Genomic DNA, 25986 nt, shown 5'->3' with positions numbered 1-25986 from the left:
AAGTTTATTTGCATTCATCCACCAAGTGTCGAGTGCATGAGAAAGGGGGAGGGAGAGGCGCAGATGTGCTTATGCACAGATGGGAAGGGGGCGGGTCTCTGGCTCACAGCGAATGTTCATTACAAAGCGAGGGGCAGCAGCAACACTTTCACGACAGGGGAGGGGGTTGTTGCGCGAAACCGGAGTCCTTTAAAAAGACGCGGCCGGAGCGCGGCTGCATCGATGCGTGTTATGTACAAAAGAAAGTCGGCAGCAGAGCTTCTGCCCACGTCGCGCGAAGGAACTCTTCCGTAAACACTCTTCTCTTCCGATTCCAGGCTCTGCAGCAAAGGACAAACACACAACAAGAGCCAAATTAGCACAAATGAGTTGACACACAACAAGAGCCAAATTAGCACAAATGAGTTGTGATAACATTTTTTTCTTATTACATGCAAATTACGAAGTATTTTTTAAAGCTCATCTCAATTTTTAAAGGGGCCATGAAGACAAAATAAAACCTGGTTCAGTTTAAAGGAACTACTCTTTGGTAACTCACTGAGCTCTTTCCCAGCCACGAAAGACCAAAACAATGCAAGCAGTATCGAATAACTTCCAAATTTTTCGCTGCAGCGACATATGATGGGCAGGAGCCAGCACTACATTTTTGTCACTGTGTTAACTGCACGCCAGCATTCAAGCGATACAACCTAACGGAACTAGATTACACCACTAGAATCACCCAGTTATGTTCGTGGCGGCTTGGTCGGCGGCTGCCAATTGCACAAACAAGAAGTCATATATAGATGTCACATAGACGTCATATAGATGTCGAATAGACGTAATATAGACATATAGACGTCGCATAGACAGAGTATAGACGTCCAATAGACGTAATATGGACGTCTGTGACACCACAGAAATTGCCTGAAAGTGGCTGGGGAGTCGTCGCTGCTTTATCTGTCCGTTCACCAAACTTGTATTCTGTCTCCGTGGCTCCTTAAAGTTTACAGAGATGAATGGCAAGCAAAAAAACTGCACCTAAATGCTGGGGAAAAAAACCTCACCTTCACTTGTCGAATCTGTGGTTCTCCTCGCTGTCTCCCCGGTCTTGCCTCCTCTCCCGGGAACCCCTGTGAGAAGGCAAAGGGAAAACAAGACAGGAATTTTCAGAGCCAATTCGTGGGCAGCACTGTGCAATTCTCAAGTTTAGAGCTACACCGCCGTCACAACTACAAACAAGCGAAACATCAACACATCTCACTACAGCAAAAGATTGTAATAATTTTATAAACAAAACTATAAAACTAGCGAATCGTGTGTCCCTTCTGCGATCACTGGTGTTTAGACGTCAACAGAGACCTCACATGGACCATAAAAGCTCACAACTGACTGGCACATTCTTGACACGTTTGTAACTAGAAATGCAATCTACTAGAAAATGTACTAGAAAATGTACAGTAGGACCTGCTTACAATAGACACTCAAGGGACCCAAGAAACATCGTAACAAAACTTGTTGAGCTAGTTGGTTCATGCTTATTGGAAACAATTGAAGGGGTGCTAAGCAGACGAAGACGAAGTAGAAACACACACCACATACAGGGGCCAACTTCCAACTCAGTGTTGGAAGTTGGCGCCTGTATAAGATGCGTGTTTCTACTTCGTCTTCGTCTGCTTAGCACCCCTTCATTTATTTCCAGCAAGAAACATTTCTTGTAAACATGGTCTCTTGCATGCAATGTTGCTAACATGGCAAACATAGGAAAACCAACCAAACCGTTTTTATTCAAATGTCTCTTATAACCAAGCGTCTCTTGAAACAGCGTCTTGTAAGGTTTTACTGTACTTGCAACTTCATTAACCGTGGTTTAATTGGTGACCTCACTGAAAGCTATACATGTAATCTTACGCCCCAGCCACAGGGCAGATATAATGACATTTAGAGCAAATGCCATTTGCTCTAAATGTTATTACTTTGGCGCTACATGAAAATACCGAATGACACTCGAGGCAAACGGAATTTAGCAGCTAAATGAGGTTGGGAAGCTCATTCAGCGGAAGCTCACTCGACAGCAGTGGTGCCTCACTAGACAAAGTGCAGTAATAAACAAAAAAAAAAAAAACTGTTTCTAAAAACTGTCAGTAAACTTGTATTTTCCCTTTAACATTGCTTTTCAAATAAAGAAAGACAAACAAGTACTTACAAAAAAAATTGTCCCCAAATTGCTTTTTAAAAAGTGGTTGCCCAGGCGGTTTGTGTTATTGCTTCAGCCATGACGGCAAGTTTGTCTACCGGTTCGGCGACAGGCGGAAACCAGCGGACACCTCTAGGGACGGATAAAAAAGTCCACACTTGAATCAGTGTGGCCATTTTCAGTAGCGCCCCGATATGGATTTCTCGCAGACTGGTCTTGGCTTGTGATGTCTACTTATGTAACCTAAAACAATTATTTTCTTTTTAATTTCAAAAAATTACATAGAACCGCGTTCATAAGTTAAAAAAAAAAAACGTGAGTGAGAAACATACTGCCCAGAAAAATGCATGATCTGCTGCAGTAAAAACAGCAATTGAGAGACGGAACGTGAGCATTTAATGGCCTTTTTTCAATGCCTGCTGGTGCACGCTTCAGCCCTTTGAGAGCACGAGCTCATTTTCTAGACATTGCAGACTTATGTCCGCACTGGGATTGTCCTTCGCGCGAAAGTAACTCTGCACCGCCGCCAGCTTTCTCAGAGGCTTCATCCAGCGCCAGCATTGCTTCATGACGCGATTCCGCCACCATTTCTTCAAAGGTTAGCGTTTCACACGTTGGGACGTTGTTATACAGGCGACGTCAGCTAAAGGCAGCCACGTTACAAAGTGACTATGGCAAGCCCAGCACTGCGGGAAAGCCGCCAGTGACCCAGGCGGCCCGACCGCCGCTCGACGCCTGCTTATTGCACCGCGCGCACTGAGGCTCGGTCCGCACGCACGGCAGCACGTTTTTTGTTCTACAGTGTATGACCCAGTCGTAGTTGGATAATTTTTTTTAAATTTTGAACTTACTTACCGGAAAACCGTGTTATCCAAAAACATTATCACCAGGAGAAAAAAAAGGCCGTAACACTATGGGGCATTTTTAGTGTTTACTATTGAGAGAGTGTAAAAACCGAGAAACCGTATGAACCCGGGAACGTGTCTACGTGGTTCTGCTGTATTTGTTTCATTTTAAAGAACTATTACGTATGTATGAAAAGATTCTCGACGCACTTGAAGTACAATTTCGAAATTTTGCAAGCTTGCCACTGCGATTACAATCAAGTGACATTTGTTTCACTGTGTAGACCCGTACGGTCAAACCAAATGTCATTAACACCTAATGTCATTCACTTTGAATGACAGAGTTGCTGTGCGACAGGGGTATTACCTAAAAAATATACTGCTGACATAGACGATTCGTAGGGAAGTCAACTTCTGCATGCTGACCAATCAGTTTCCTTTTGAAGATAACAAGTTTTGTGCTATACTAAACGGTTAAAAAATAATCCCACTGAGATTCAAATCTGAAACTGAGCCTTCCGCAATTTAATTTTATCTTTAAATGTTTCAGACATCCACCCCACACAAAGCAAAATGTGCAAACTTTTTTGTAAATCAAAACAGACTGCCAACAAGACCACCACAGCCATGCCAAGTGCTTTATTCCTTTATTTCATGTTTCCCATTAAAAAAAAAAAAAAAAAAAACAAAGAAGGTTGGGAGCAAAGAAAGCTGTGGAAGGTCAATAGAGAAGGCCAATAAAAAATAAATTAAAATGGGCGGAGGCCCAAAAGTATTTTTTCATAACAACCAATTTGAAGATGAAAAGCCGAGCTCATACACCGGTAGGTTGACGAATCAGTCAATTCCTATTTTGTGGTAACGAATGCATTAAGCAAGCGTTCGCGACTTTGGTAACTTTACCGAATAGTATTACTCACGCATTTGAAGCTGGCAAGCTTGACTAGCGAGTGCCGATTCATTGAATGCCGCCTCGCTTTTGCCCTCACTGCAACGCAAATATTTCAGCGAGCCAGTATTTGCGGAGTAGCAACAAGTGATGATGCACAACATGCCAGCAGCTACCGTTTTTCTCAAGCGTAGTTTTTTACTACGACTGGCAACAAAGCCATCGCGGCTGCGCCAAGTCCGTCAAGCCCCTGTGAATACGTCTGGCTCAAGGTGGAAACCTCACGACAGCGACGGCTGTGCAGCGGCGACGTCAGCCGGCTGCTCTTCGTCCGGCGACACTTGCCTGCGCTCGCGCGACGAGCGCCGGTGGCGGCTGTCTCGCCGTCGCTCGCGGCTCCGGTCACGCTTGCGGTCTTTGGAGGAACCCCGGGAGTGGCGCGACGACGAGCCACGCGACCCAGAGCGGCTGCGGTGACGCCGTTCCCGCGAACGAGACCTGCAAATAGCCAAGGGGTTAGGGTCACACATTATAGGAGCCGCGAAGGCAGTGGGGCCTCTAGTTCCGCTTCATCGTACTGCTCGAATGCTAACGTGCAGCTAATACATTTAATACCCCTGCTACACTAGCGTTCGAATGTCATTTGAACCAAATGCCAAGTTGTGCTGCTACACTAGGTTTTGAAATGCCATTCGGCTCAAATGACATTCGAGCCAAATGAGCACCGAGAGAGACAGTTGGGCTCTCAAATGCCATTTCTAGCACTCTCGTACGCAGCGCCTTCAATCGGCAATAAAAAATATAATACTTCCGTACGTAAAACAAACAAAATATTTTTGTTTGTGGAACTTTGTTCATTGTTCATTTCCTTAAAATATGAAATCAACATACTTAATTTTCATACTCTCTAAACCAGTGGGTCAGTTGCAAGAAAAAAAAAAAAAAAAAATAGAACTACACAAACAGCCACCACATTAGAGTCAAAACTGGTGTCTCTTCTAATTTGATATCATTTTACTGCCTTAGACTGCTCCTAAATTTGATTGTTCTATTATTGTACGAAAACAGAATGGGGCGGCAACAGTGCCGCTACAGCACGGCGAGCAATTGTGAAAGCTTTCAAATGCCATCGAAATTGTAGTGCAGCACGGCGGATGCTGAATGGCATTCAAAGCACCCCATTTGAGTCAAATGAGATTCGGACCCTAGTGTAGCCAGGGTATAAGACTGTTTTGATAGTGCTGCACATATGTCACTCATGCCTATATTGCATCACTGTAGCACGAAATTTGAATATTTCGTGAATATATTTCGTGAATATATCGTGAATATATTTGAATAAGCTGGTAATTAAAAAAATCAGGAAAACAAATGCACGGGTCTTAAATTTCTTATCCGGGAGTTCACCACATCAAACCTCAAGCTATGTCGGATTCTAAACCTACCAATTCTTTTGAGTAATGCTTTCCGAACCTCATGAACAAGTGCAGCGATGCTTCTCCTACAAACACCACTATCCATGGCACATAAGTGTAAAGCTATTAGCACAATAGGTCAGCAAAAAGCTGCTCATATTTCCAACGTGGATCAGCATTGGCAAGGATGCAAATGATATTTGTGCCTATTGAACATTCATGATTGCAAGACAATGAGTACTGCAACAGGGAATCAACTACATGTACAGCAGTGTGTTAGCGAACACTCAATTACACACGTGAAAGAATCTGACCTCATGTCCCCGATAGAGGGTTGTTGTTGTAATCCTTTATTCCAAAGGGAAAGCCATACGACAAAAAAAGCCCTAAACTGACCCTACTTGCAAGTTCATTCACAAAAGTCGTTCAACAACCGTTAAAAGGTGCTAAAGTATGGGGTGCATTTACACCCTCAAAAGGTTCAAATGCCTGCACCTGCACCCTATGAAAGACACAAATACATGATGAGAATTTATGCCCCAAAACCATAGGTCGGCGTACTCACTCGTGAGTACACTCATTTGTACTCATTTGTACTCAAACTCACGAGTGAGTACGATGATGAGTGATCACACACCCAGAAAAAAACAGTGAGTACGATGACGAGTGAGTACAGGGGTAAGTCCACTACTCGTGAGTACAGTACTCATGAGTACACTACTCATGAGTATGAGTACTCATGAGTACAATATTCATGAGTTTGAGTACTCATGAGTATGAGTACTCATGAGTACACAGTACTCATGAGTATACATCACTCATGAGTACACAGCACTCATGAGTACAATACTCATGAATACTGTTTTTGCGAGTGCTTGCACTCTTGAGTATATGCACTCCTGAGTACAGTAGTGCAAACAGTAGTGCAAACAAGAAAACGGACGACAAACGCTGCCGCCCGAAGACACGCAGAAAAACGCAGTTTACGGCCACGGCCGCACCGACAAGCCCCGAGCTCCCCTGAGCCCGACCCGGCCTGAGAACACGAGGAGACGCCGGACGCAACGCGAGTGCTTACGTTCCGTTTCGCTTTCTCACATGTACTTGCCTTCGCGCAGTAAGCCGCCCAACGACAGTGCACCGCGTAAGACGTTTTCTTCCTCTATCCTGATTTATATGTAACCTGTGTTTTTCTAATCAATTAAACAATTTAATTTTTCTACTTAGTCTTTCATTCGAGCTACGACCTAGCTAACAGTGCAGATAAGTTGATTATTCGTGTGTAATACAAAGTGAGTACTCATGAGTACAGATTGAGTACTCATGAGTGCAAAATGAGTAGTACTCATAAGTGCAGAATGAGTAGTACTCATGAGTGCAGAATGAGTAGTACTCATGAGCACTGGCACTCATTGGGTACTCATGAGTATAGATTGAGTACTCATGAGTACAGATTCAGTACTCATGAGTACAGATTGAGTACGAATACTCGTGAGGACAAATGAGTTTGAGTACAAATAAGTACGATTACAAATGAGTATTTGATGAGTGAGTACGAGTGATTTTGTGAACAGACGAACTTTTTGAGTCTGAGTTTGAATGAGTACACCGTGAATGAAAAAAATTGTGATTGAGTTTGAGTGAGTTCTTTCTGTTTTGCCGACCTATGCCCAAAACGTGCAAATGCATACACTTTATGAAAGCTGCTAACGTACAGGGAGTATTTATGGCCTCACAAGGTGTGAACGCCTACTCCTTAAGAAAGATACAAACGTATGGGGTGCCTTTACACCATAAAGTAGGTGCTAAGCCCTACTAGACATCAAGATGCACAATTGGATAATTCAGTAGAGCCCCAAAGCTTTGCCTAAACCAGCTTCAGTTGCGACTCAAACAGCAAAAATCAACCCCACTAAAGGGTGTGGGCCCCGGGGAGCTCACCGGCGCCGCACGGACCGGTCCTCTGCAGCCCCTCGCCGGCCGCCTCCGGGGCTGCGGCTGCGGCTCCGCGTCTCCTCCACCATGCCCCCGCGCCAGCCGGCCCGAGCGGCCTGTGCCCGTCGCTCGGTCTCCTTCTCAATCAGCTCCGCGGCGCGCGCCTTCTCGCGCTTGTCGGTCACCGTCTGCTTGAGCTGGGCCAGCTTCTCGCGGATGGCAATGAAGCCCAGGTGCAGCTTGCCCCCAAAGTGGTCGGCCAGCCGCCGGTCGTTGTCGTGGATGCCCAGGTACGCCGAGCACACGTCGCACACGCGCAGCTGAAATGAACAGGAGGGGAGACAGGGGGAGGCCCTGGTCGTTATTCACCCATCATGTTACAGAGCCGATCCGCCTGCCTACTCCACAACACTGCTATACAACTCAAGTGAAGCTTTCAATGTCTCACTAAAGGCATCTGTGTGCACACCACAGAACGCACTGCACAAAGGCTAACTTTCTCTGATGATGATAATGATCGTGGAATCGCCTCAAGAAAAAAAAAACGCTTCTCGTGGTCAGGAATTTAACTTGGGTTCCTCGTGTTATGAAGCAGACGTCTGTCCCGATTGCGCTGTCCCAACACGGTCAAAGCAATTTGAATTTGGAGATGGGTGCATGGACGTGCAAAATTAGAAAAATATGCACCCCTCCGCCTTAAGATAACGATTGCTGAATGCAAAGATTTCATCGCGTGAAGCCAAATGGCAAAAGGTCAAAGTCAAAGCACCTGCGATAAAAAGTCTAAACTGCGGGCAAGCGAAAGTCAAAGCTCAACGAGTCAAAGTCCAAAGCATATGTGAGTCAAAATCCAAACCGAGACAACCTCAAGTTCAACAATCGTTGTCATTAGACGAAGTGGTGCAAGATTTTTATTCAGTTTTACAACAAGAGGGTTTAATTACTAAGGTTACTGCACCTGCCAGTCAGCTGCGGTCTTAACTCAAACACTAACTCCAGCTATGCACACAAACAAAATATTGAAACACGAAATATTTGTTGGAAATGACTGAGGCGAGAATTTACCCCATCACCTTCTGGAGACGAGTTGAACACACAAGCCATACGGCGGCACTGCATACTTCCAACTGAACAACAAATTTAACGTTCACTGGATTGAACTCAACTCGATTCCAGTCCCCGAACTAAACACAGCGACTTCAGATCAATTTATGCATCAACACACTTCACCCTGTGCTTAAAACATCACAAACATGTGATCTGACAACCGGAAATGAAGAGAGCTTATGAAATTTCTTCCCCCCCCTTAAAAGTTCACACAACTTTGGCGACATAATCACAGTGTGAGTAAACGTAGCGCCCACCTTCTGCTGCTGGTAGGAGGAGGCCGGCATGGAGTTGCGGTAGTCCTGCTCGGCCTCTGCCTTCTTCCGCCGGATCTCCTCCACCTCCTCCAGGAGCTTCAGCGACTCCTCCACATTGCCGTCGGCCCCCTTGGCCTCCGCAGCCGCCAGCTTCTTGCCCATGCTCTCCGCCAGCTCGTGCACGCGGTTCAACTGCACAAAGGGTCAGACGGGGCAAAGTGCACCGAGCTGCAGTTACCCAAAAGTAGCAAACTCATAGCGCAAGGCACAGGCAGGGGCGGCAACGAAACCGCACGTGATTCACGTGCAAACGTCCAATGAAAGTCAATTTTGGGATAGCTAAGTGATATACACACACACAAGGTGAACCCTCCTAATTCTAGGTGTTCCATATGTGATTCACATACAAACGTCCAACCAATGTCAATTTTCAGATCGCTAGGTGATATTGTACACACGCACACACACACCAAGTGAACCCTATAATTCTAAGTGTTCCACACGTGATTCATGTACAAATGTCCAACCAATGTCAATTTTTAGATAGCTAAGCGATATTGTACACACACACACACACAGTGAACCCTCTTTATTCTAGGTGTTCCACATGTGATTCGCTTACAAACGTCCAACCTAAGTCAATTTTTGGATAGCTATGCGATATTATACGCCTCGAGCTTCGCGATCACTGCGCCGCCTGCCGCCGTTTCTCCGCGGCATTGACGGGATTTGCGCTGCGTGGCTGATAGGGGCTCGTGCAGTGTTTTGGTTCTGTTTCGCTTCTTTTCGCCTTTCTGCGCCCTAAAAAAAAAACGTGTTATAGTGACGTCTTTAGGCAAAGAGTACGTTTAGGCCACTTAAAAAGCAGCTGCGTCTTCGTAGAGTACGCGATCGCCTGCAAGAGCTACCCGCGGAAGCGGTTCTGCGCGCTTCGTCGCCGCTCTTCCGGGCGTCGGCGACGGTAGCACTATAGCCCCCCTGTCACCTCCAAAACATCAGTCACAAATGAATTCTACTGCCGCCTCGTTTAGAACTGATACTGGCACAATGAGCGGTTGGCCTTATTTTGCAGCGTGGACAACGAATGCGGCTTCGTTTCGAATATATACATGGCAGAAAAATATGTTTCGGGGATGTGGTTACCCAATCCCGGGCAATAACTTATGCCTTTTATAAGAATATAAACCATGCGAAAAGGTTAAGTATATTCCAAGTCTGTGCGTCGTTAAATATGTGCCCACACACGCCATATAGCAAGAACCAAGGCAAGTTAATGAAATCACGGAAAGATAAATGCTGTGCAAGTGCGGAATTAAGAAACATAATAGCTCTAACGGAAATGATTGATTGATTGATTGTAGGATTTAACGCGCCGACGCAACGCAGGCGATGAGGCGCGCCGGAGTGGAGGGCTCCGAATTAATTTTGACCACCTGGGGATCTTTATCGTGCGCCGAAATCTCGTACACACGGGCGTTTTTGCTTTTCACCTCCATCAGAAAAGCGGCCGCCGCGGCCGGGAATCGAACCCGCGACCTCGTGCTCAGCAGCGCAACGCCTTAGCCACTGAGCCACCGCGGCGGGTCTCTAACGGAAATGAACAAAAAACAGTGCAGCTTCTGACATGCTAAAGACGTTTGTCGAAACTTAAGCCAGGTAGGGTTCACTAGACCAACTATACGCGAAATGCACTGCTATTTCGCGAGACTTCGGAGGGGGGTAGAGGAGGGGGACGCTGTGTACAAATGCGGAGCGGAATCAAGCAACTACGTTTTAGTAATCACATACACAAATCTCACGTTCACCTTCCTTGTTTTTATACTGCAACGAACAGCTGATCGTACGGCGGACTCATTTTTGGAAGTATACAGGGTAGGCTGTTCAACAAGCGATGAAAGGTGTCGTTGGAAGAGTGTGGTATGTGATAGGGCCCTCTAATTTCAGTTTCTGCTTTATTCTGCACGCTCCCTGTGCCATATGACGATATTTCGAAGAAGCATTTAGTTGCGGACGCGGATTATATTCCAAGCCCGTCTCCGCGCTGCTCGCAGAGGATATACGTAGCAGATGAATGTTTGCGGGCGCTCACCTCACGACAAGAAGACTCTGTCATGTGCTGATCCCCGAGTATAATTATGCATTGTCCATCGTGCTTTTGTTGAATATTCCCGAAATTAACACAGACCGGCTTGTAAATGGTGGTGATCAATATCTGAGGTATATTGGCAAACGTAAATGGCGTGCAGTCAGGTATGAGTGCTCCGCTGATTATGTAAGCGCACAAAACCGATTTAAATCGTAGTGTATAGCCGTAGAATGAGCATCTGAGGAACCGGTGGTTACGTAGAAACTGCTAGTAAATTCAGGTCAGTGTAACTACAATCGGCTCCATCATACGCCGGTTCCGCGACGCTGGCCTGTGACACACACCTGGCGCTTATACAGACCGAATACACCACACTAAGATCGCGTCAGAAACATTTACACTCTCGTAAACACACCCCATTTGCGAACAGAGTGACTGCTCCACATAAACATGGATTTCAAACGCCCGCAAACGGTAAATCTCAGTCGTGGACGTGCCGCAAAAGCAGCGGCGGCACTGGGGAGCGGGACACGGACTCCCGCGGCTGCTTTCGAAACGGGCCCCTAGGGGGAGTTCAGTGGCGCCCCTACACGCTCGAGGCGTACACCGACACACGAACACAAAGTGAACACAAAAAAAAAAAAAAAAAAAAAAAAAAAAAAAGTTCCTGCGATTTTGCAGCCGCCCCATTCCATAGGGGCGATTTCCCGTGCAAGCCGGGTGAACTTCCCAAGCGTTGTAGTCCCACACAAGCGTTGTAGTCCCACGAACCGTCTTTATTCTAGGTGCTCTTGAAAAAGATGTGCACCAGCTTCGCGTGAATAAGACAAAGCTGACCTACTATGGCATCTTTTCTGAGAATAAGCAGTACTACGGCCTTGCTTGCCTGCAAATAAAATGTTTTGGCCTCCGTTTTGTCTGTTTTTTTTTTTCAACCTGCTAATAACAATTATTGGTTATAATGATGGAATTTTCTTGGCACTTAAATATTGTTATAGGTTGACTAGACTGTATACAAACATGAGCAACTTCCTTCTCTCCACCCCATATGCGTTTGCATGTAGTGAGCTTTTCTAACAATTGCGACATGCTTAGCTTTTCTTGCTGCCTTATGCAGAACCATACTCCAAGCAATCTTCCTTTAGAAGACTAGTAAAAAACCACGCCACAAAAATAAACAGCCAGGAACAATGCCAGCCTTGGCATGCCCTTGAAGCAGAGCTTTGTGGCACACACTCATCCCCAATCGTCGTTATGAATTCCGTCCCCCCTTACCTTGAGCGTGACTTCGGCGCTGAGCTCTTCCTGGGTCTCGGCGAGGCGCCGCTTGGCCTGCTCTGTGCGCCGATCGCACTCACCAATGAAGTTCTGGAGGTGCTCCATTGCCTGTAGGTAGCGAGAAGTGGGGAAAGAGGGCCTTTACCATCCTCATAACGACCACGGCAGCTGAGAAAAAAATTGGGAAAAATGACTGCTGCAGCCTGAAGCAAAAGTACGGCAGATTGAAGCACAATGTTGGATGCCTTGCTCAGAGGCCTTAGTCAAAGTTTAGCTAATACTGCCGCGAGCCAAGCCCTTTGATTTGTTTACTTATGTTTCGTTACCAGTGTCTGACCCTGGCTAGCTTGTCTTTTAAGCGAAGGGCACTTTTCCTTTTCTCGTATGCCACATCGGCAAGCTTGTTTAAACAGGCGGTGTTCTTGTTTAGTCGAAAACGTTCTCGGCCTAAATCGACATCTCCAGAAATGGGAGCACTCTGGACACTGAGAACAGGCTGCGGCATTCGATAGCCAACGGTCATCTGTGCATGTCACCTGCTGATTGCTCCTTCAGCATTTGTGTATTCCTGAGGGGCACAAGTTTGCTCCAATGAACTTTATTCTTTAAAAGCACCACAATGTACTTAGCTGCGTGACAATATGATAAAAGACGTTAAAAAAATGATGAAAGAACTGCCCCACGAAAGTGTGGAACACGAGGCAAAACCAGCATGAGCACACAGGTTGAAAATGTCGAACACAGCGATTTCAAGTGACAAATAAATGCTCCTCAAAAATCGTCTAGTCTGCCATGCGACAGCAGTATGGAAGGGAAGTTAAATAAACTGGCAGCATCCCGGTCGGAGAAGCTTTGCATGGGCACAAGTTAGCGTGCCATGTGACATTACAGCAGGCACCAACCGTTATTTCCCATCTTCAATCGGCCATGCAGACATAATACGAGTTGGTTTTGTTCGCAAGATTTCGTGTTTTGTAGTTCCCCCAGCGCTTGCCCAGAAGCAAACGATGCTTCATTCACTGAGAAATTAATTTAGGTTAAAAATTTGATTCTCCCATCAAATCGTGAGTTTTCGTGATGTCTGCCATGAAGTCATGAAGGCAGGTGGTCTTCAAGCTAAACCTAGTGTGCTGCGGAGCCTAGATGGCCCCACTATACCGGGGTGGGCCGTTTTCTGCCTTCGCTCTTTGTTTTTGACCGTATTTGTACCTGGCTTGTTTTTGTTAAGGTAGAAAATAATCGTTTCGTAAAACATGGTGTTCGCCTGACAAATACGGTCCCGTAAGACACCGTCGCTTATGCCAATAGGCCAGTGTTGTCTGAGTCAACCCGAAAGCTCCACAGTGCTGTGCAGCCTTAGTGCGCGCAGTACCAACAGCACTGCGCATCGGTACTTCTATGTCTTCTGCTGTTTACCCCACCATTCTTACTGCTATAAAAAGAATGTGCCCTAAACAGCTCGTTCGGCAGGCTTAATTTTCATTTGCTTTTGTCAGCCTCAGCCAATCGCAGAGCTGGCACATATGACATCATAGTTGTGTAGCGGGAATTGAGCCAGTGGGTCGCATGGCCTTTCACTTTTTTCCTGATTATGTAGCTCATCTAAGTGAAGTGTGCATTAAGAGTGGTGTCAGCATGAGTCTAACGAGGCAATCTCTTGAATGAACCAAACTTGTGTTTTGTCTGCATGGCCCCTTTAAGCACTTAAAAATTAAGCAAGCCGAGAAACAAGCAACATGTACAACTGCATCAATGCTTCTCAGAGAAGTCTTGAGGCAAACTGCGGCACTCACGTCGACATCGTAGAAGTAGTCCTTCTTCTTGGAGGCACTTTCATAGTCCGCCCTCAGAGCCAAGTCGTGGATCTTGGGGCAGTCCCCCAAGTCCATCCTCTGGAAAACACAGGGAACAGGGTCGCAAAGGACAGTCTGCTGCCACTGTCCGCGTTATTTACAGTCTACGCCCGTTTAAACGGACCCTCTCAATCCGGAAAAAACGTCCGCTGTAGCCGAAGTATGCAGTAGTCGACTGGGGGGGGAGGAGGGTATATATGAGCGCAAAAGTGGGTACTTCGACCAGTATTGCATATACATACTATATAAACACTTTGTTCTTTCTACACCCCTGCAGCACCTCTGCACAGTGCTCGCACGAGGGCAAAAGATCGCCCAAAGACCGTTTCCAAAGCTTAGCACCAGCACCTGGAAAAAGCCTAGCGCATGCAGTCAAGTGTCTAAAGATGCACGATATGCTTAACATGAACAAATACAGCAAGAATATAACTAGGAACAATTAGTAACCTATTAACCAGCTACAAAAATCAGTCGTGGCCATCAGAATTGGCTAAGCTCTTTTAAATCCCTTCGTGACGAGGCGGAATTCCCCGAAACCGTTCGTCAAACAAACAAATCGCATCGCTGCCTGACGCTTCAGCAAGCAAGAGACTAGCCTTCGTCAGGGGAGAATTGCTCTGACGAAGGCAAGCCCCTTGCCGAAACGTTGGCAACTATTGTGGTTACTACCTTGTTTGAAGTTTTTTCTTGCACATCCTACCATCTTCCAAATTTTATTGCTCCCTATATATATATATATATACTGAGAAAGAGAGGCTCACCGTGGAGGCCAGCACATCGTGGGGGCAGCAGGCCAGCAGGAAGCTCTTGCACACCCGGGGGTCCGTGAAGTGCACCTTGTAGCGGTTGTTCTCGCCTACGAGGGGAAAGCAGGGCCGCAAGGGAAGCCCCACAGGGGTCACTGCACCGGTCCTCATCAAGCGGGGGAGGCCACACGCCCTCCTTTCCCTCCCGCCATACGCTACCCGTGCCTTTAACCGTCAAGCCGTTAAACAGTCGCTACCCTAGCAAGAAAGGAGCGCCAGTCTGGAACCAAAATGACGACTTTCTACACTGGGAGCCCATTCCGCTCGTGTACACGCCCGTTTGCCCAGTCTTCCAGTTACGGCACACTAACTTGCCCAAGCTTCCACACTTACAAACTAATTCTGCTCAAGAAAAAAAGATGGCGTCGATCCTGGAATCAGTACGAAGAGTCAAGAATGCCATTCTTCTTAGCTGACAAAGCACGCTCCACCGTTTGTGTCGAAGGGCTGCACTAGCCTACTGGAACAGGCTAGGTTTGGATCGAGAGTTCTGCAAAATGTGCTCCTTCGCCATTTAAACTGGAAAAAACTATGCGCTTCTCACAGGGGCCCCAACCTGGAAGTACCACAGCAATGAAAGGCCAACACTGCACACCAAAGTACATGCCACATCTTGAACGAAGCTGCAACTAGACTCCAGTTCAGACAAACAGGGAAAATCTCAAATGACGTCACGAGTTCTAAGAAGCCCAAATCAAATGCCTAATGCGCCCAGAGCCTGGCATTGAAAGATGTGTGAAAAAGAGCCATGACGCACAACACCTTGTAGGTGAAGGAACAAGTTGCCACAGGTTGTGTTGTGACAGGCTTTTCAGTGCCACATGAACGCAAGAAGTAGAGCAAGATACAAATACCACTGCACCACATAGGCAATGATTCATCAGCAAGCCTAAAGTTCTGCAACTGGCCTAGGCAGAAGGGGAAGTATGCCTCCTTTGCTGGGGTCTGCTGGGTGACAGGGCAGACAAAGTAAGGCACTTTCGCTTTGTTTTAGAACAAAAATTCAGCTCAGGCGGTGCTAAACAAGTCTCCACATTACTGAAAATTGCAAACGGTGAGAAAGGAGTCACCATTTTGGCTGCTGAGCCAAGCATGGAGTCAAGTCAGGAGTCAATTCTGGAGTCAAGTGTGTGCTCCCAGGAGTCAAGTCTTTGGAGTCAAGTTTGTTGCTCCAGAAGAAAGGTCCAGTTTTACTCTCAATCGACTAGCAAACTCAAGAACTGCAACCAAAGGTCAACTACTCTAAAAGAAGGTGTTGGTCAGCCCTGGTACCAAGGGCCTGACAGAGACTGAAGAGTGCACCCTTACAAACGATGACTGGCTTCGAACAAACCAACACTGATGAAAGCTCATGCCAGAAGCTCATAAAACCAAGCACCCAGTACTCAAGGAGGCATACTGTAGACCGATCCCTAAAAGACTACTTACGTAAAAAAAACCAGGGTAACCCTTTTATTGAGCAGGCTGCACCATCCAAACAAGCTAGTGTCCTTAATCCCCAAGGCTTGTTTCATTGACGATCTCACATTAGCACTACACATTACATTTCTTCGGCCAACTCAACACTACCCACATGACTGGTGCGTACTTTGTTTGTGACCAAGCATTGCGAGGCACACAATGGCTCACCACTTGCTGAGAACAGACGAAGGCAATGTGCACCGATGTTCCGCCACGTCGTCGCGAGGTCACCTTCGCCACACCTCATTCACAAACAGGTGAGGCAGTTTCGTTTTTTCATAAAAAAAGACTTCATGCGCGCAGTCAACAACACAGTGTGCGTTGGCAACAAAATTTTTCACAACAACAAACAGAAAAAGCACCCCGCCAGACTAAGGAAAAAAAAAGAGAACGTAAATTAAACAAAACAAAAACTGGGGGGCTGGGGTGGTAAGTCCGGTGAATTGAATTGACGTACCCGCCGGAGCCGCTCGCCGTGTCCTCTCAAAACACGTAAAAACGTACCCAAAACCGGGGGAGCCCCAAACCACCAGCCAGAGTGCGCCACTTGAGAGAACCTTCCCCTCCTGTGCACGAAGTGTGTCTCCGTCGCTCTTTCCTCTCTCACTCTCTCTCCCTGCCCTACACGCCCTTTCACAAAGAAAAGTGCAGAGCACACCACAGTGACACTGTTCCAACTCGCTTGCGACAAGCGCGCGCTCCCGCTCCGCCCTCACGTACGGGAGGGGGAGGCAGGGGACGGCGCCACAGAGCAACACAACAGCAGAGCGAGCAGAAGAGAGGAGGTGAGAGAAGGAACGTCTACGTACGGAGTCTCCAGCTCCACGACGGCGATGCTCGAGAGAGAAAACACTTACGGCTCGGCGAACAGGAAGGGAGAGGGCTGACGTGCGCGGCTGGCTCTCACAATAGTAGTGCGGCGGCACACGGCTTTCATGAGCAAGGAGGCGGCGGAAGGAATTGTGGCGGCAGTGGGCAGCCGCCGCGCGTCTCGTCGAAAGAGCAGACAACATGCGGAGACTCCCCAAAACCTGTAACCTGGCCCCCAAATGCACTAGGACGGTCCCCGCACGCACACCCGCATTCGAGAACAGGAGAGAACCACGCAGAGGATAGAGCATTGATCTGTTGTCTTCAGCTGCGAAACTAGGGTTCAGAAGGTGCATGCAGCACAGTGGATACTACGTGGCTCTCAACAATCTGCGATGACATTCTACAGTAGCGAGCTTAAAAGTGACAATGATGTGTTGAGGCCTTGCGGTTCCACCTGTCGATGGTCGCTTTTAACACAAGAGCATTGCTAGGTTCATTCAGCGTTCAGCGGCGGTCTTTTGGGCACTAGTTATTCACAAGCTGCCACAGTTATTAGATATGCCCATCAAGCATACGTGGAAAGTCATCACTTCCAACAGGCAACTGTGACACGCTCCCCTAAAACTCTAATCGGGCGCAGCAATAACAGGAGGAAGATGAAATGATACTACGGCAGAGAATACAGATACGAGGAACAGGTAAACTATTTGAGCAAGCACGCCACACCCATGCAATGAACTTGTTCCCTCCCATTAGTAGCACCCCCCATCAGAACTGGTGGTGCTGGCACCAACCCTGCATCACCTAACTACAAAAAGTGGCTGAAATTTATTCTAGGCTCCTGAAAAGCAGAGGAAGGCATAGATTATGAACAGAAATGAACTAAAATGTGTCCTGAGCAGAAATTACGCAAAGTAAATAGAGTATAATTACTCCAATTTACAAATTACTTTTCAAATCTCTTGCAGCACGGTCACCATCGTGCACCTATCCCGCCACGGCGCTCACAGAATATACACCACGAAGCACTGAAACTGTCCCATTCTCACTAAAACTAAGCATCACCCCGCAGCCGCACGTTCTCATGCCCACATCTAAAGCCACATAAGCATAGACGTCCTCTGGCGATTTCTTCGGCCAGCCAATCGTAGAATGTCAAAGTGATATAAATGCACACATCCAGCAGATTGTTGAGAGCAGAGTAGCATCTACTGTACTGTATGCAGCGTGTGAAAAACTAGTTTATCATGGCAATTAATGCTTGGTAGTGAGCCACATTTAGGTCTTCGAGCTTCCTCATACATTTTTTTACGTACGTTTCAAATTTACACTACGATAGGACATACTAGCTTATCGAGCAGTACTAAATTCCACAAATCTAAAAGATATGATCCATTTTGTGTGCCCAAAGGCTCAAAATATGCTACACTGCTCCTTCGTAAAATCGGATGGTTTCATGCTAGTGCACATTCCCCTTTCCCTGCATGAAAACAGCATTTTTGCTAAGCAAAATTTTAGCATTTAAAAATCTACTCCGCCGTAGGTATCAGACATTTCATTTTGTTCTACTCGCCACTCAACTGCCATAAAATTTGCAACTTCAGTGTATTTGCTCACCCAGTTTTGGGGCTACCTAAATGTTTCAGCTGAAAACTAGTGCTTAACGGCATAGTTCAAAAGATATTACAGCGACTCCCCAACCGCACCTAGTAATACCTGCTGTGCGTTTCATCAAGACTCGTAACCAATGAACATGCCACAACTACATGCTTATAGAGGAAGCTAAGTAGGCTTATTTTCTAAAATAGACAATTAGGACAACATACAACTTTGCTTCTCTGAAAAGATAGTTATAAAGATAGTCATATAGCATGTAATAACATCTCTGCATTTCCTGTGTATCAGTGAGAAAGCTTGGAAGCCCTTTTTTACATCAATACAAGCCACCCATCTCCACAGAAGCCCGCGTGTAAAGGGACCCTGAAGCGAGTCCTAAACTTTGCCTAACTGCCTTTGTCTAAAGTATGAATAAACCACGTTCCGACTTTCCCCACCAATTTATGTGCATTTCCAATGATAAAAGAACATTCGAAAGGGCTGTTTCCCCAAACAATCCTTACCACTCATTTACAATGATCTCCAGGACGAGGGGTTTACTGTCCGGAACAAGTAGAAACCCAGGTGGAGGGTTCAACTGCGTTTTAGTAAGATCGAACGGCAATAGCTACAACTTCCTCTTCCTTCATCCAAGCAAAGTTGTATGTTATCGTTGCTGTTCTTTTGCAGAACACGGATGCACCCGGGGTGGGGGAGACCAATGTAGAGTGGCTCAAGAACCGAGGCGGTTACTCTAAGGGGGCAAGCACACAGAGAAACAAGGGGCAGCAGAGGCCTCCTCTCCCTCAGGGAAACCACACTATGTGCAAGAGAGATATGCACTTCCCAGAGCTAGAGCAACAGTGTACAGAGGAGGGTACGTAGATGTATGTATATGTATATATATATATATATATCGGCAAGCCAAAGACTCACGCAAAGTACAGCACTGAACAACTACACTCTCCCGGTTCCAGGTCAAGAGACGGGCGTCTCTTTAGAGCTTCGCCTGGAAAAACACGGGAACACACCTGTGTATAGCCCCGCATGGCCCCCCCCCACGCACTCAGCCCAACACTAGCTCTCTGCCTGCTTTCGTTAAGTCGTGCCCACAGTGTGGTCGTCTCCACTGGAGCCAGGCACCACGCCCAGCGCATGCAGAGAGAAGCCTTGCGACAGACACCTTTGGCGAGCACGGCGACTTGTTGACAACCAGCGTAATTGGGCTACGAAAGGGGTACATATACCTAGAAAACTTCAAGGGGCCATGAAGACCAAAAACAAGTTCCGTTCATTAAAAGACTCACAATTCTATTGCAAACTTCAACAAATAATCGAGATATTAAATAAAACTGAGGAAGCAGTGGCGACCCCCCCCCCAGCTACAATCCAGGGATTCCGCCGACATTGCAGAATCTTGTTTGTGCAATTGACGGCCACCAGCCTAAGCCCCGGCACACAAACATTACTGGGCAGTTGCAGTGGAGTCAGTCTCCAGCTCCGATGGATGCAAATAATAAACTGACAAATATGTTTTTAAAGGCTGGCCCAATCACCTCACTCCTGTCAATATTTCGCCACTGTAGCACGAAAGCTGGAAGTCTCAATATTTCTTGCATTTTTTTGCTTAAAAAACGTCTCTCATGGCTGGTGTGGAGCTGAGCGAGTTTCGCAAGGCTAGTTCTTTGAAATTAAACGAAGTTGTATTTTATCTTCATGGCCCCTTTAAAAAACCTTCACACAGACATGTTTTTTTTTTCCCCGCCCAAAACTTGACCGCACAGAAGTACCGTTTTAACGCCACTTCAGCCAGGTTTTGGTCTGTTGGCATTTGTCTAACCATTCTCCTGCAGTAGTATGCAATTTCTACTTCCAACACAACAGGGGTGCTTTTTGTTATTTTGCTTTTGTAATAGCAAATCAGCTTACGATTAAAGCACACCCCCCTTTCGAGCCGAAACTACACAAAATGACTCTAAAAAGCTGCCACACCTTTTACATTTTTTTACTGCTGAAGCTGCGCTAACATAGCGCCTCGAATTTGTGCACATACCTGCCCGTCGGTAAATCAGATGTGGCGTTACGTCCGTGAAAATATAAACTAGGAGCGGAGACGCTACCTGGGTGCAATGTTCAGGTACGTACGGTAAATACGATAATACGTACGATACGTCCATACGATAATACATACGATAAATACACAGCAGAACCTTGCTGACACACCTTCCAATGCTGCCCTGCACAAGTTGCATGCACAGCAAACATGAGCTTTTGCCTCACAGCTGCAAGGAAGACGTATCAAAGTTTGAGGACTTGCGTAACTGAAAGTACTGCGGGAGGTACTATTCTTGTACTAAACATTTTTGTAGATGACACTCTTTCTTGGGCTACTTCGACGCGAAAATTTTTGTCTGTGTGTCTCTGCCCCTCGATTCAGCCGCCCATCCAAGTTAATAGAATTCTTGAACGGCACATTTATACATGCAAAGCATTTCTGAACTACTAAATCTGGTGGAAACGTTCATGGTGGTCAGCGCAGACGAAAAACAGGACAAGAGATAGGACGACCCAAGCGCTTGTGTCGCCCTTTCTTTTCTTGTCCTGTTTTTCGCCTGTGCTGACCATCATGAACATCCTCCAACTCACCCAATTCACTACATTTACCGGTGGAAATGTTCATACTTGTCAAGCATTGTCGAGCAAAAAATAAAACAGCCATATTTGAGACAAGACATCAATACATGTGACATTTGCATAGTTCTTATGATTAAAAATAAACGGCTGCTTGATTTAGGCGATAGCAACAAAAAAATGCGTCTTAAGAAATGTTTTGTTTCCACCTCCACAACGTGAAGCCACATTCTACCTATCCCCTATCCCAACAGATGGCGCATTCGTGCACAATAAACTGTTGCATTAAAAAAACACTAACGGAACAGGAAAGCCTGCGATTCAAACTTTTTTAGCTGGGGACAAGTTTTTAAATATCGTTTTTCATTTCGCATACAGACAAAAAGTATGTTGCCAAGCTACTCTATGTCATGATTGCCAGCATTATTTTTGGGAGGGATACATACGGCTCGCAGATCTAAAAAGTTCTAGGGCGTTATCAGCAAAACCGTTCCTCGTGAAGGTGCTTTAAAGGAGCCATGAAGAGAAAATGCAAGTTGGTTTTATTCGAAAGATTTCGTGTTTTATAGTGCCCCCAGTGCTTGTCCGGATACAAACGGTGCTTTATTCACTGAGAAATTAAACAATTTAGGTTAAAATTTTGATTTTCCCGCTCAATCGTGCGTTTTCGTGGTCCAAAATGACATCACAGGAACCGACCGCTCTGCAGCCTAGAGTACCTTCATTCACGCATCCGCCGTACAGGGTAGAGACACGTATACGCTGGCGCCGCCATTTTCGGTTGCTCGCTCGCCGCCGAAGCAAGTCATTGTGTCAAAACCGCGCCAAAATTATCGCCGCAACGCGGTTTACTGAAGAAGTCTGAATCATATTGTCTGTTTCGCGTTGCTAGGTCTCGTGGGAAACGAAAAGAATAACGCGTTGAGCCCGTTGACCCAATTGCGGTGGCACGGGACCGTTCAAAGGTTGTCTCCACCCTGTACAGCGGTGTTGGTTTGTTCCCGCGTTTCTTTACGTTCCGTAACCTAGATGGCGCCACCATACCATGGCAAGCGTTTGGTTTGTTTTTGCCCGCATTTAAACCTGGCTTGTTTTTGTTCTGGGAGAAAATATTCGTTCCCTGAAACAGTGCTCGCTCGACAAATGGGGTCACGTAAGACACCGTTGCTTACGTCGATCGGCCAGTGTCGTCTGAGACAACCCCAAGCCCCGTAGTGCTGTGCAGCTAAACCAAGCATGCTGTGCGCAGTACGAACAGCAGAACGCATCAGTACTTCTATGTTTACATGTGCTTTCGTAACTTCCACTGTTTGTCCCATCATTCTTATTGCTTTGTAAAGAATGTGCCCTAAATTTAAGCGCAAATCGCTCGTTCGTCTAGTTTGTAAGCTCTACCTAATTTGCGTCTACTTCTGCCAGCCTCCGCCAATCGCAGAGCTTAGCTCATGTGACATCATAGGTTCTGTTGCGGGAAATGAGCTGGTGGGTCGCATGACCATTCCCGTTTTTCCTAATTATGTAGCTTATTTGAGCGAAGTTTACGTTAAAAGTGGTGTCAGTATGATTCTAACGAGACAATCTTTTGAATGAACCAAACTTGTGTTTTCTCTTCATGGCTCCTTTAAGTGATGCCCCTTCATTTGGGATAGAGAATATATACTCGACAAAAATCGGTTGTCTGCCCCTTTAACGCTGTACGAGAATGATGTTCCAGTAGATGGTGCACGCAGTGCAACAAAGCAAAATTAAATTGACTCGAGCAAACCTCTACTGTGTTCGTTGTGGGAGGAGCGAAACGGGATAGGATGGGCGGGAGACTGTCTTTCGACGACATTTGCAGCAAAGTGAGCAGATACACGGACAATTTTTAAACTCTATAGCTCTAGCTCTTTTTACGTGCCAAAACTACATCTGCACAATGAGATGTGCCGCAGAAGAAGGCTACGGATTAATTTCACGCTTTCGAACTTCTGATGTGCCTAAACTTTGTCACACGGGCATTTTGACTTTTGCCTTAAAAAAAAAAAAAAGAAGACCGGGATTTAACGGCTGAGATTTAACTTGCATCCTTGGGCTCAGCAGCCCAATGCCTTAAGAACGAAGCCACCGTGGTGCAAGAGGCCTGCTGAAGTTATGGACATCAGTTAGCTGCCAGATCCTGGCAGTAAAAGATCGAAGCCAAACTAAGGTGGGTACCAGTGCTAACATTTAAATGTGCACATTTTATGCAAGGGTACCAGTGCTAACATTTAAATGTGCACATTTTATGCAAACTTAATATCTGTTCAATCCAAAGTTTGTACGGGCACACATCCACGTCTTGATGTGTCATTGTCATGACATTCTCCGCCCTCACAATGACCAAATTCTGGTGGATTATTGACCGTCCCTTCTAGGGCGAGTAGTAGGATCAGCAGCCCTCTTATTAAAGTTCCTTCTGCAGTGGCCACTTTAAACCGGAGTCTGCTAAGTAAAAGGTGCAATCTGAGGATATTTATCCTGTTCGTGGCAGGCTAGCCTAATGTCACGTACATCGTCTATAAGTTTATGCCCTTAAAGGAGCCATGAAGACAAAATACAAGTTGGGTTTATTAAAAAGACGGCTTAGTCCCGATAACAATGATACCAATATCATAGCAATCTTCGAACAAATAACGTAGATATGAAAGAAAACGTATGAAGCCGTGGCGACCCCCTAGCCAATTTCCCGCAACTTTTCTATGACGTCACGGAACCTTGTTTGTGCGATTGGCGGCCGCCTAACTGACCTGTGGCGACGACACATGACTGGACGTTTGTAATGGGGCCTCTAGTTCCGTTTGACTGCATCACTTGAATGCTAACGTGCCGTTAACGCACTGAAAATTGTGTTTTATTGTTGGCCCGTATGACGTCATTCTTGCTCATAACACGTCACTGTGGCGCAAAATTTGAAAGTTTGTAAATACTTCTTGCTTTTTTTCGTTAAAAAAACGTCTTTTGTGGCTGTAATGGAGCTGAGTGAGATACTGAATCCTAGTTCTTTCAAATTAAACGAAGTTGTATTTTCTCTTCATGGCTCCTTTAAGAGTGCAGTGCACTTTAAGTCGATACATGCACACATACATTCCATTGTTTGGATGATTCTTAAGCAACATCAGTAATGGTACGTATTAGCCTTACATTCCATGCTCGAGACAAAAAGAAAACTTTTAGTAATACATAGCATTCAAAGCCTAACAAATATTGCAAGCACTAATACCATGAGATCATACAGCAGATATCTCAGAGGGCCACTGAAGCCAGCCCAGCCCTACCTATCTGGAGTTCAAGGTAACAAGGTGCAAAAAAAAACCAAATGGTTTTATCCGTAAAATTTTCTAGCAGTGATTAACATGGTGACTAGGTTACGAAAGCCACTGAGTAATATTAGCACCTACAAATGGCAAACAGCACGTTCAGTTTTGTATGCAGCAATAATTTTATTTAAAAAGGCTGCTTTCACTGCCACAACCCACGTTTCTGGTAATGTTATGGCTTAAATTTGGCTCTGCAAATATCTTTTTAATGCACCTATGCGAAGCAAGGTAATCGAAGCCAGAAACAGCCCGTAAATCTAAAAACTAGTTTCGCAGTTGCATTCGTAAATCTTAAATCCAATAGCAGACGACTAACTTATAACATCCCTCGCATATGGAGACGACTTCGGCTCTACCTTAACTTTTTCGTTACACTTCAATGACCGAAAAATATCGACGTGCACTCAAAACCAATTTCCGGGTTCTCCCGCCAACCTCTTTGAATCTGGCCAATAAAGGTGTCTGTCGCAACGCTATGCAGGCAACGTACAACTAGTTTTCCCCACAAAATCCACACGAATCCATGCGATACGGCTGTTAAAACCAACAAAGAACCATAATTCGCCCACAGATCACATAAACCGCACTTCAACCACACGCTCCCAGTCAGCCCAACTGCACGAACGGCAAGCACACAATTTTTTTTTTTTTCCCCCGAACTATTGAGCAAGGCAATGATATATGATGACGTCGCCTATCATTCTTTAAACGCTTCCACAGAATAATACTACGCTCGGCGATAAATTGATCCTGGCGGCTTCGCAATCGCACGCAAAGCGACATTAACAAATAATGAAAAGAAGAAGCCCTGTACACTGCAAACAAAACGGATCGAAACGTTCCCGACACGGAAATAAGTCGAGCCATTGCGGCTGTGCAAATATAGACGCGGGTGCGCTGGAGGTGAGATGGCCTTTACGGGGCGCGGATCTTGATCTGGAAATCAACCTTTGAAGACTTAAAGCAGGGCTGAAGAATGAAGTTTTTAAGAAAAATAAAATAAAGGGCTCGTCGAGAGGTTCGTAAATGTTCAGGTCATAGCGGCCATTGCAAGGCGTCCTCGGACAATCTCTCGGCCCGTGCCGAGTAGTAATACTGCTTCTGTTTCGTTTCCGGAGCGTTATTACGCCAATTCAAACACGATCAAAAATGCAAGTTTCGCTAAGTCCGGTATGACGAAGCGTAGGTCCCGGAGAAAACGCAACGTGTTACGAGAAGTGTGCCACCGCGGCGGTAGCTACGCCAGCTACGCGCCTAGTCGTTAGCTCCGAAGGAGCTGACCCAACCAACTGCTCACAATTTAAAGGGCCGTAGAACTTACCGTCGCGGCCGGTGCCCATTAGCTGGTCCAGCATTTGACGCATCTGCTCGTGTGCCGACATGGCGAGCTTTTTAGCAGTTTAAGACTACGCGTTCAGTATTTTTTCTCGCCTTCCGTGAAAAAACCTCACGACACGACACACCAACGGCGCAACCAACGCCGACAAAATGGCGGGCACG

General features: G+C 46.1%; 1 protein-coding gene across 2 annotated transcripts; it reads right to left on the bottom strand.

The window, feature by feature from the left end:
- Positions 1-180: 180 nt before the first annotated feature.
- On the bottom strand, positions 181-25986 carry LOC144138539 (putative RNA-binding protein Luc7-like 1). 2 transcript variants are annotated; one of them, XM_077670876.1, is made up of 9 exons: positions 25808-25986; positions 14603-14697; positions 13782-13880; positions 11986-12096; positions 8625-8816; positions 7267-7580; positions 4256-4408; positions 1047-1112; positions 181-320 (listed from the first exon to the last, which is right to left on the bottom strand). In XM_077670876.1, the coding sequence occupies exons 1-8, from the start codon at positions 25866-25868 to the stop codon at positions 1049-1051; spliced, it is 1089 nt and encodes a 362-aa protein (XP_077527002.1). In that variant the 5' UTR covers positions 25869-25986; the 3' UTR covers positions 181-320; positions 1047-1048. The 2 variants fall into 2 exon arrangements, with proteins under 2 accessions (XP_077527002.1, XP_077527003.1); XM_077670877.1 differs by lacking the exon at positions 25808-25986 and adding an exon at positions 19454-19472.

The sequence above is a fragment of the Haemaphysalis longicornis genome, unplaced genomic scaffold (assembly GCF_048455015.1).
Source record: "Haemaphysalis longicornis isolate Haplotype H1 unplaced genomic scaffold, Haemaphysalis longicornis Haplotype H1 scaffold_5, whole genome shotgun sequence".
In the NCBI taxonomy this organism is placed as follows: Eukaryota; Metazoa; Arthropoda; class Arachnida; order Ixodida; family Ixodidae; genus Haemaphysalis; species Haemaphysalis longicornis.
The sequence above is the reverse complement of the archived record's forward strand: the minus strand, read 5'-3'. Positions and strand labels throughout refer to the sequence as shown.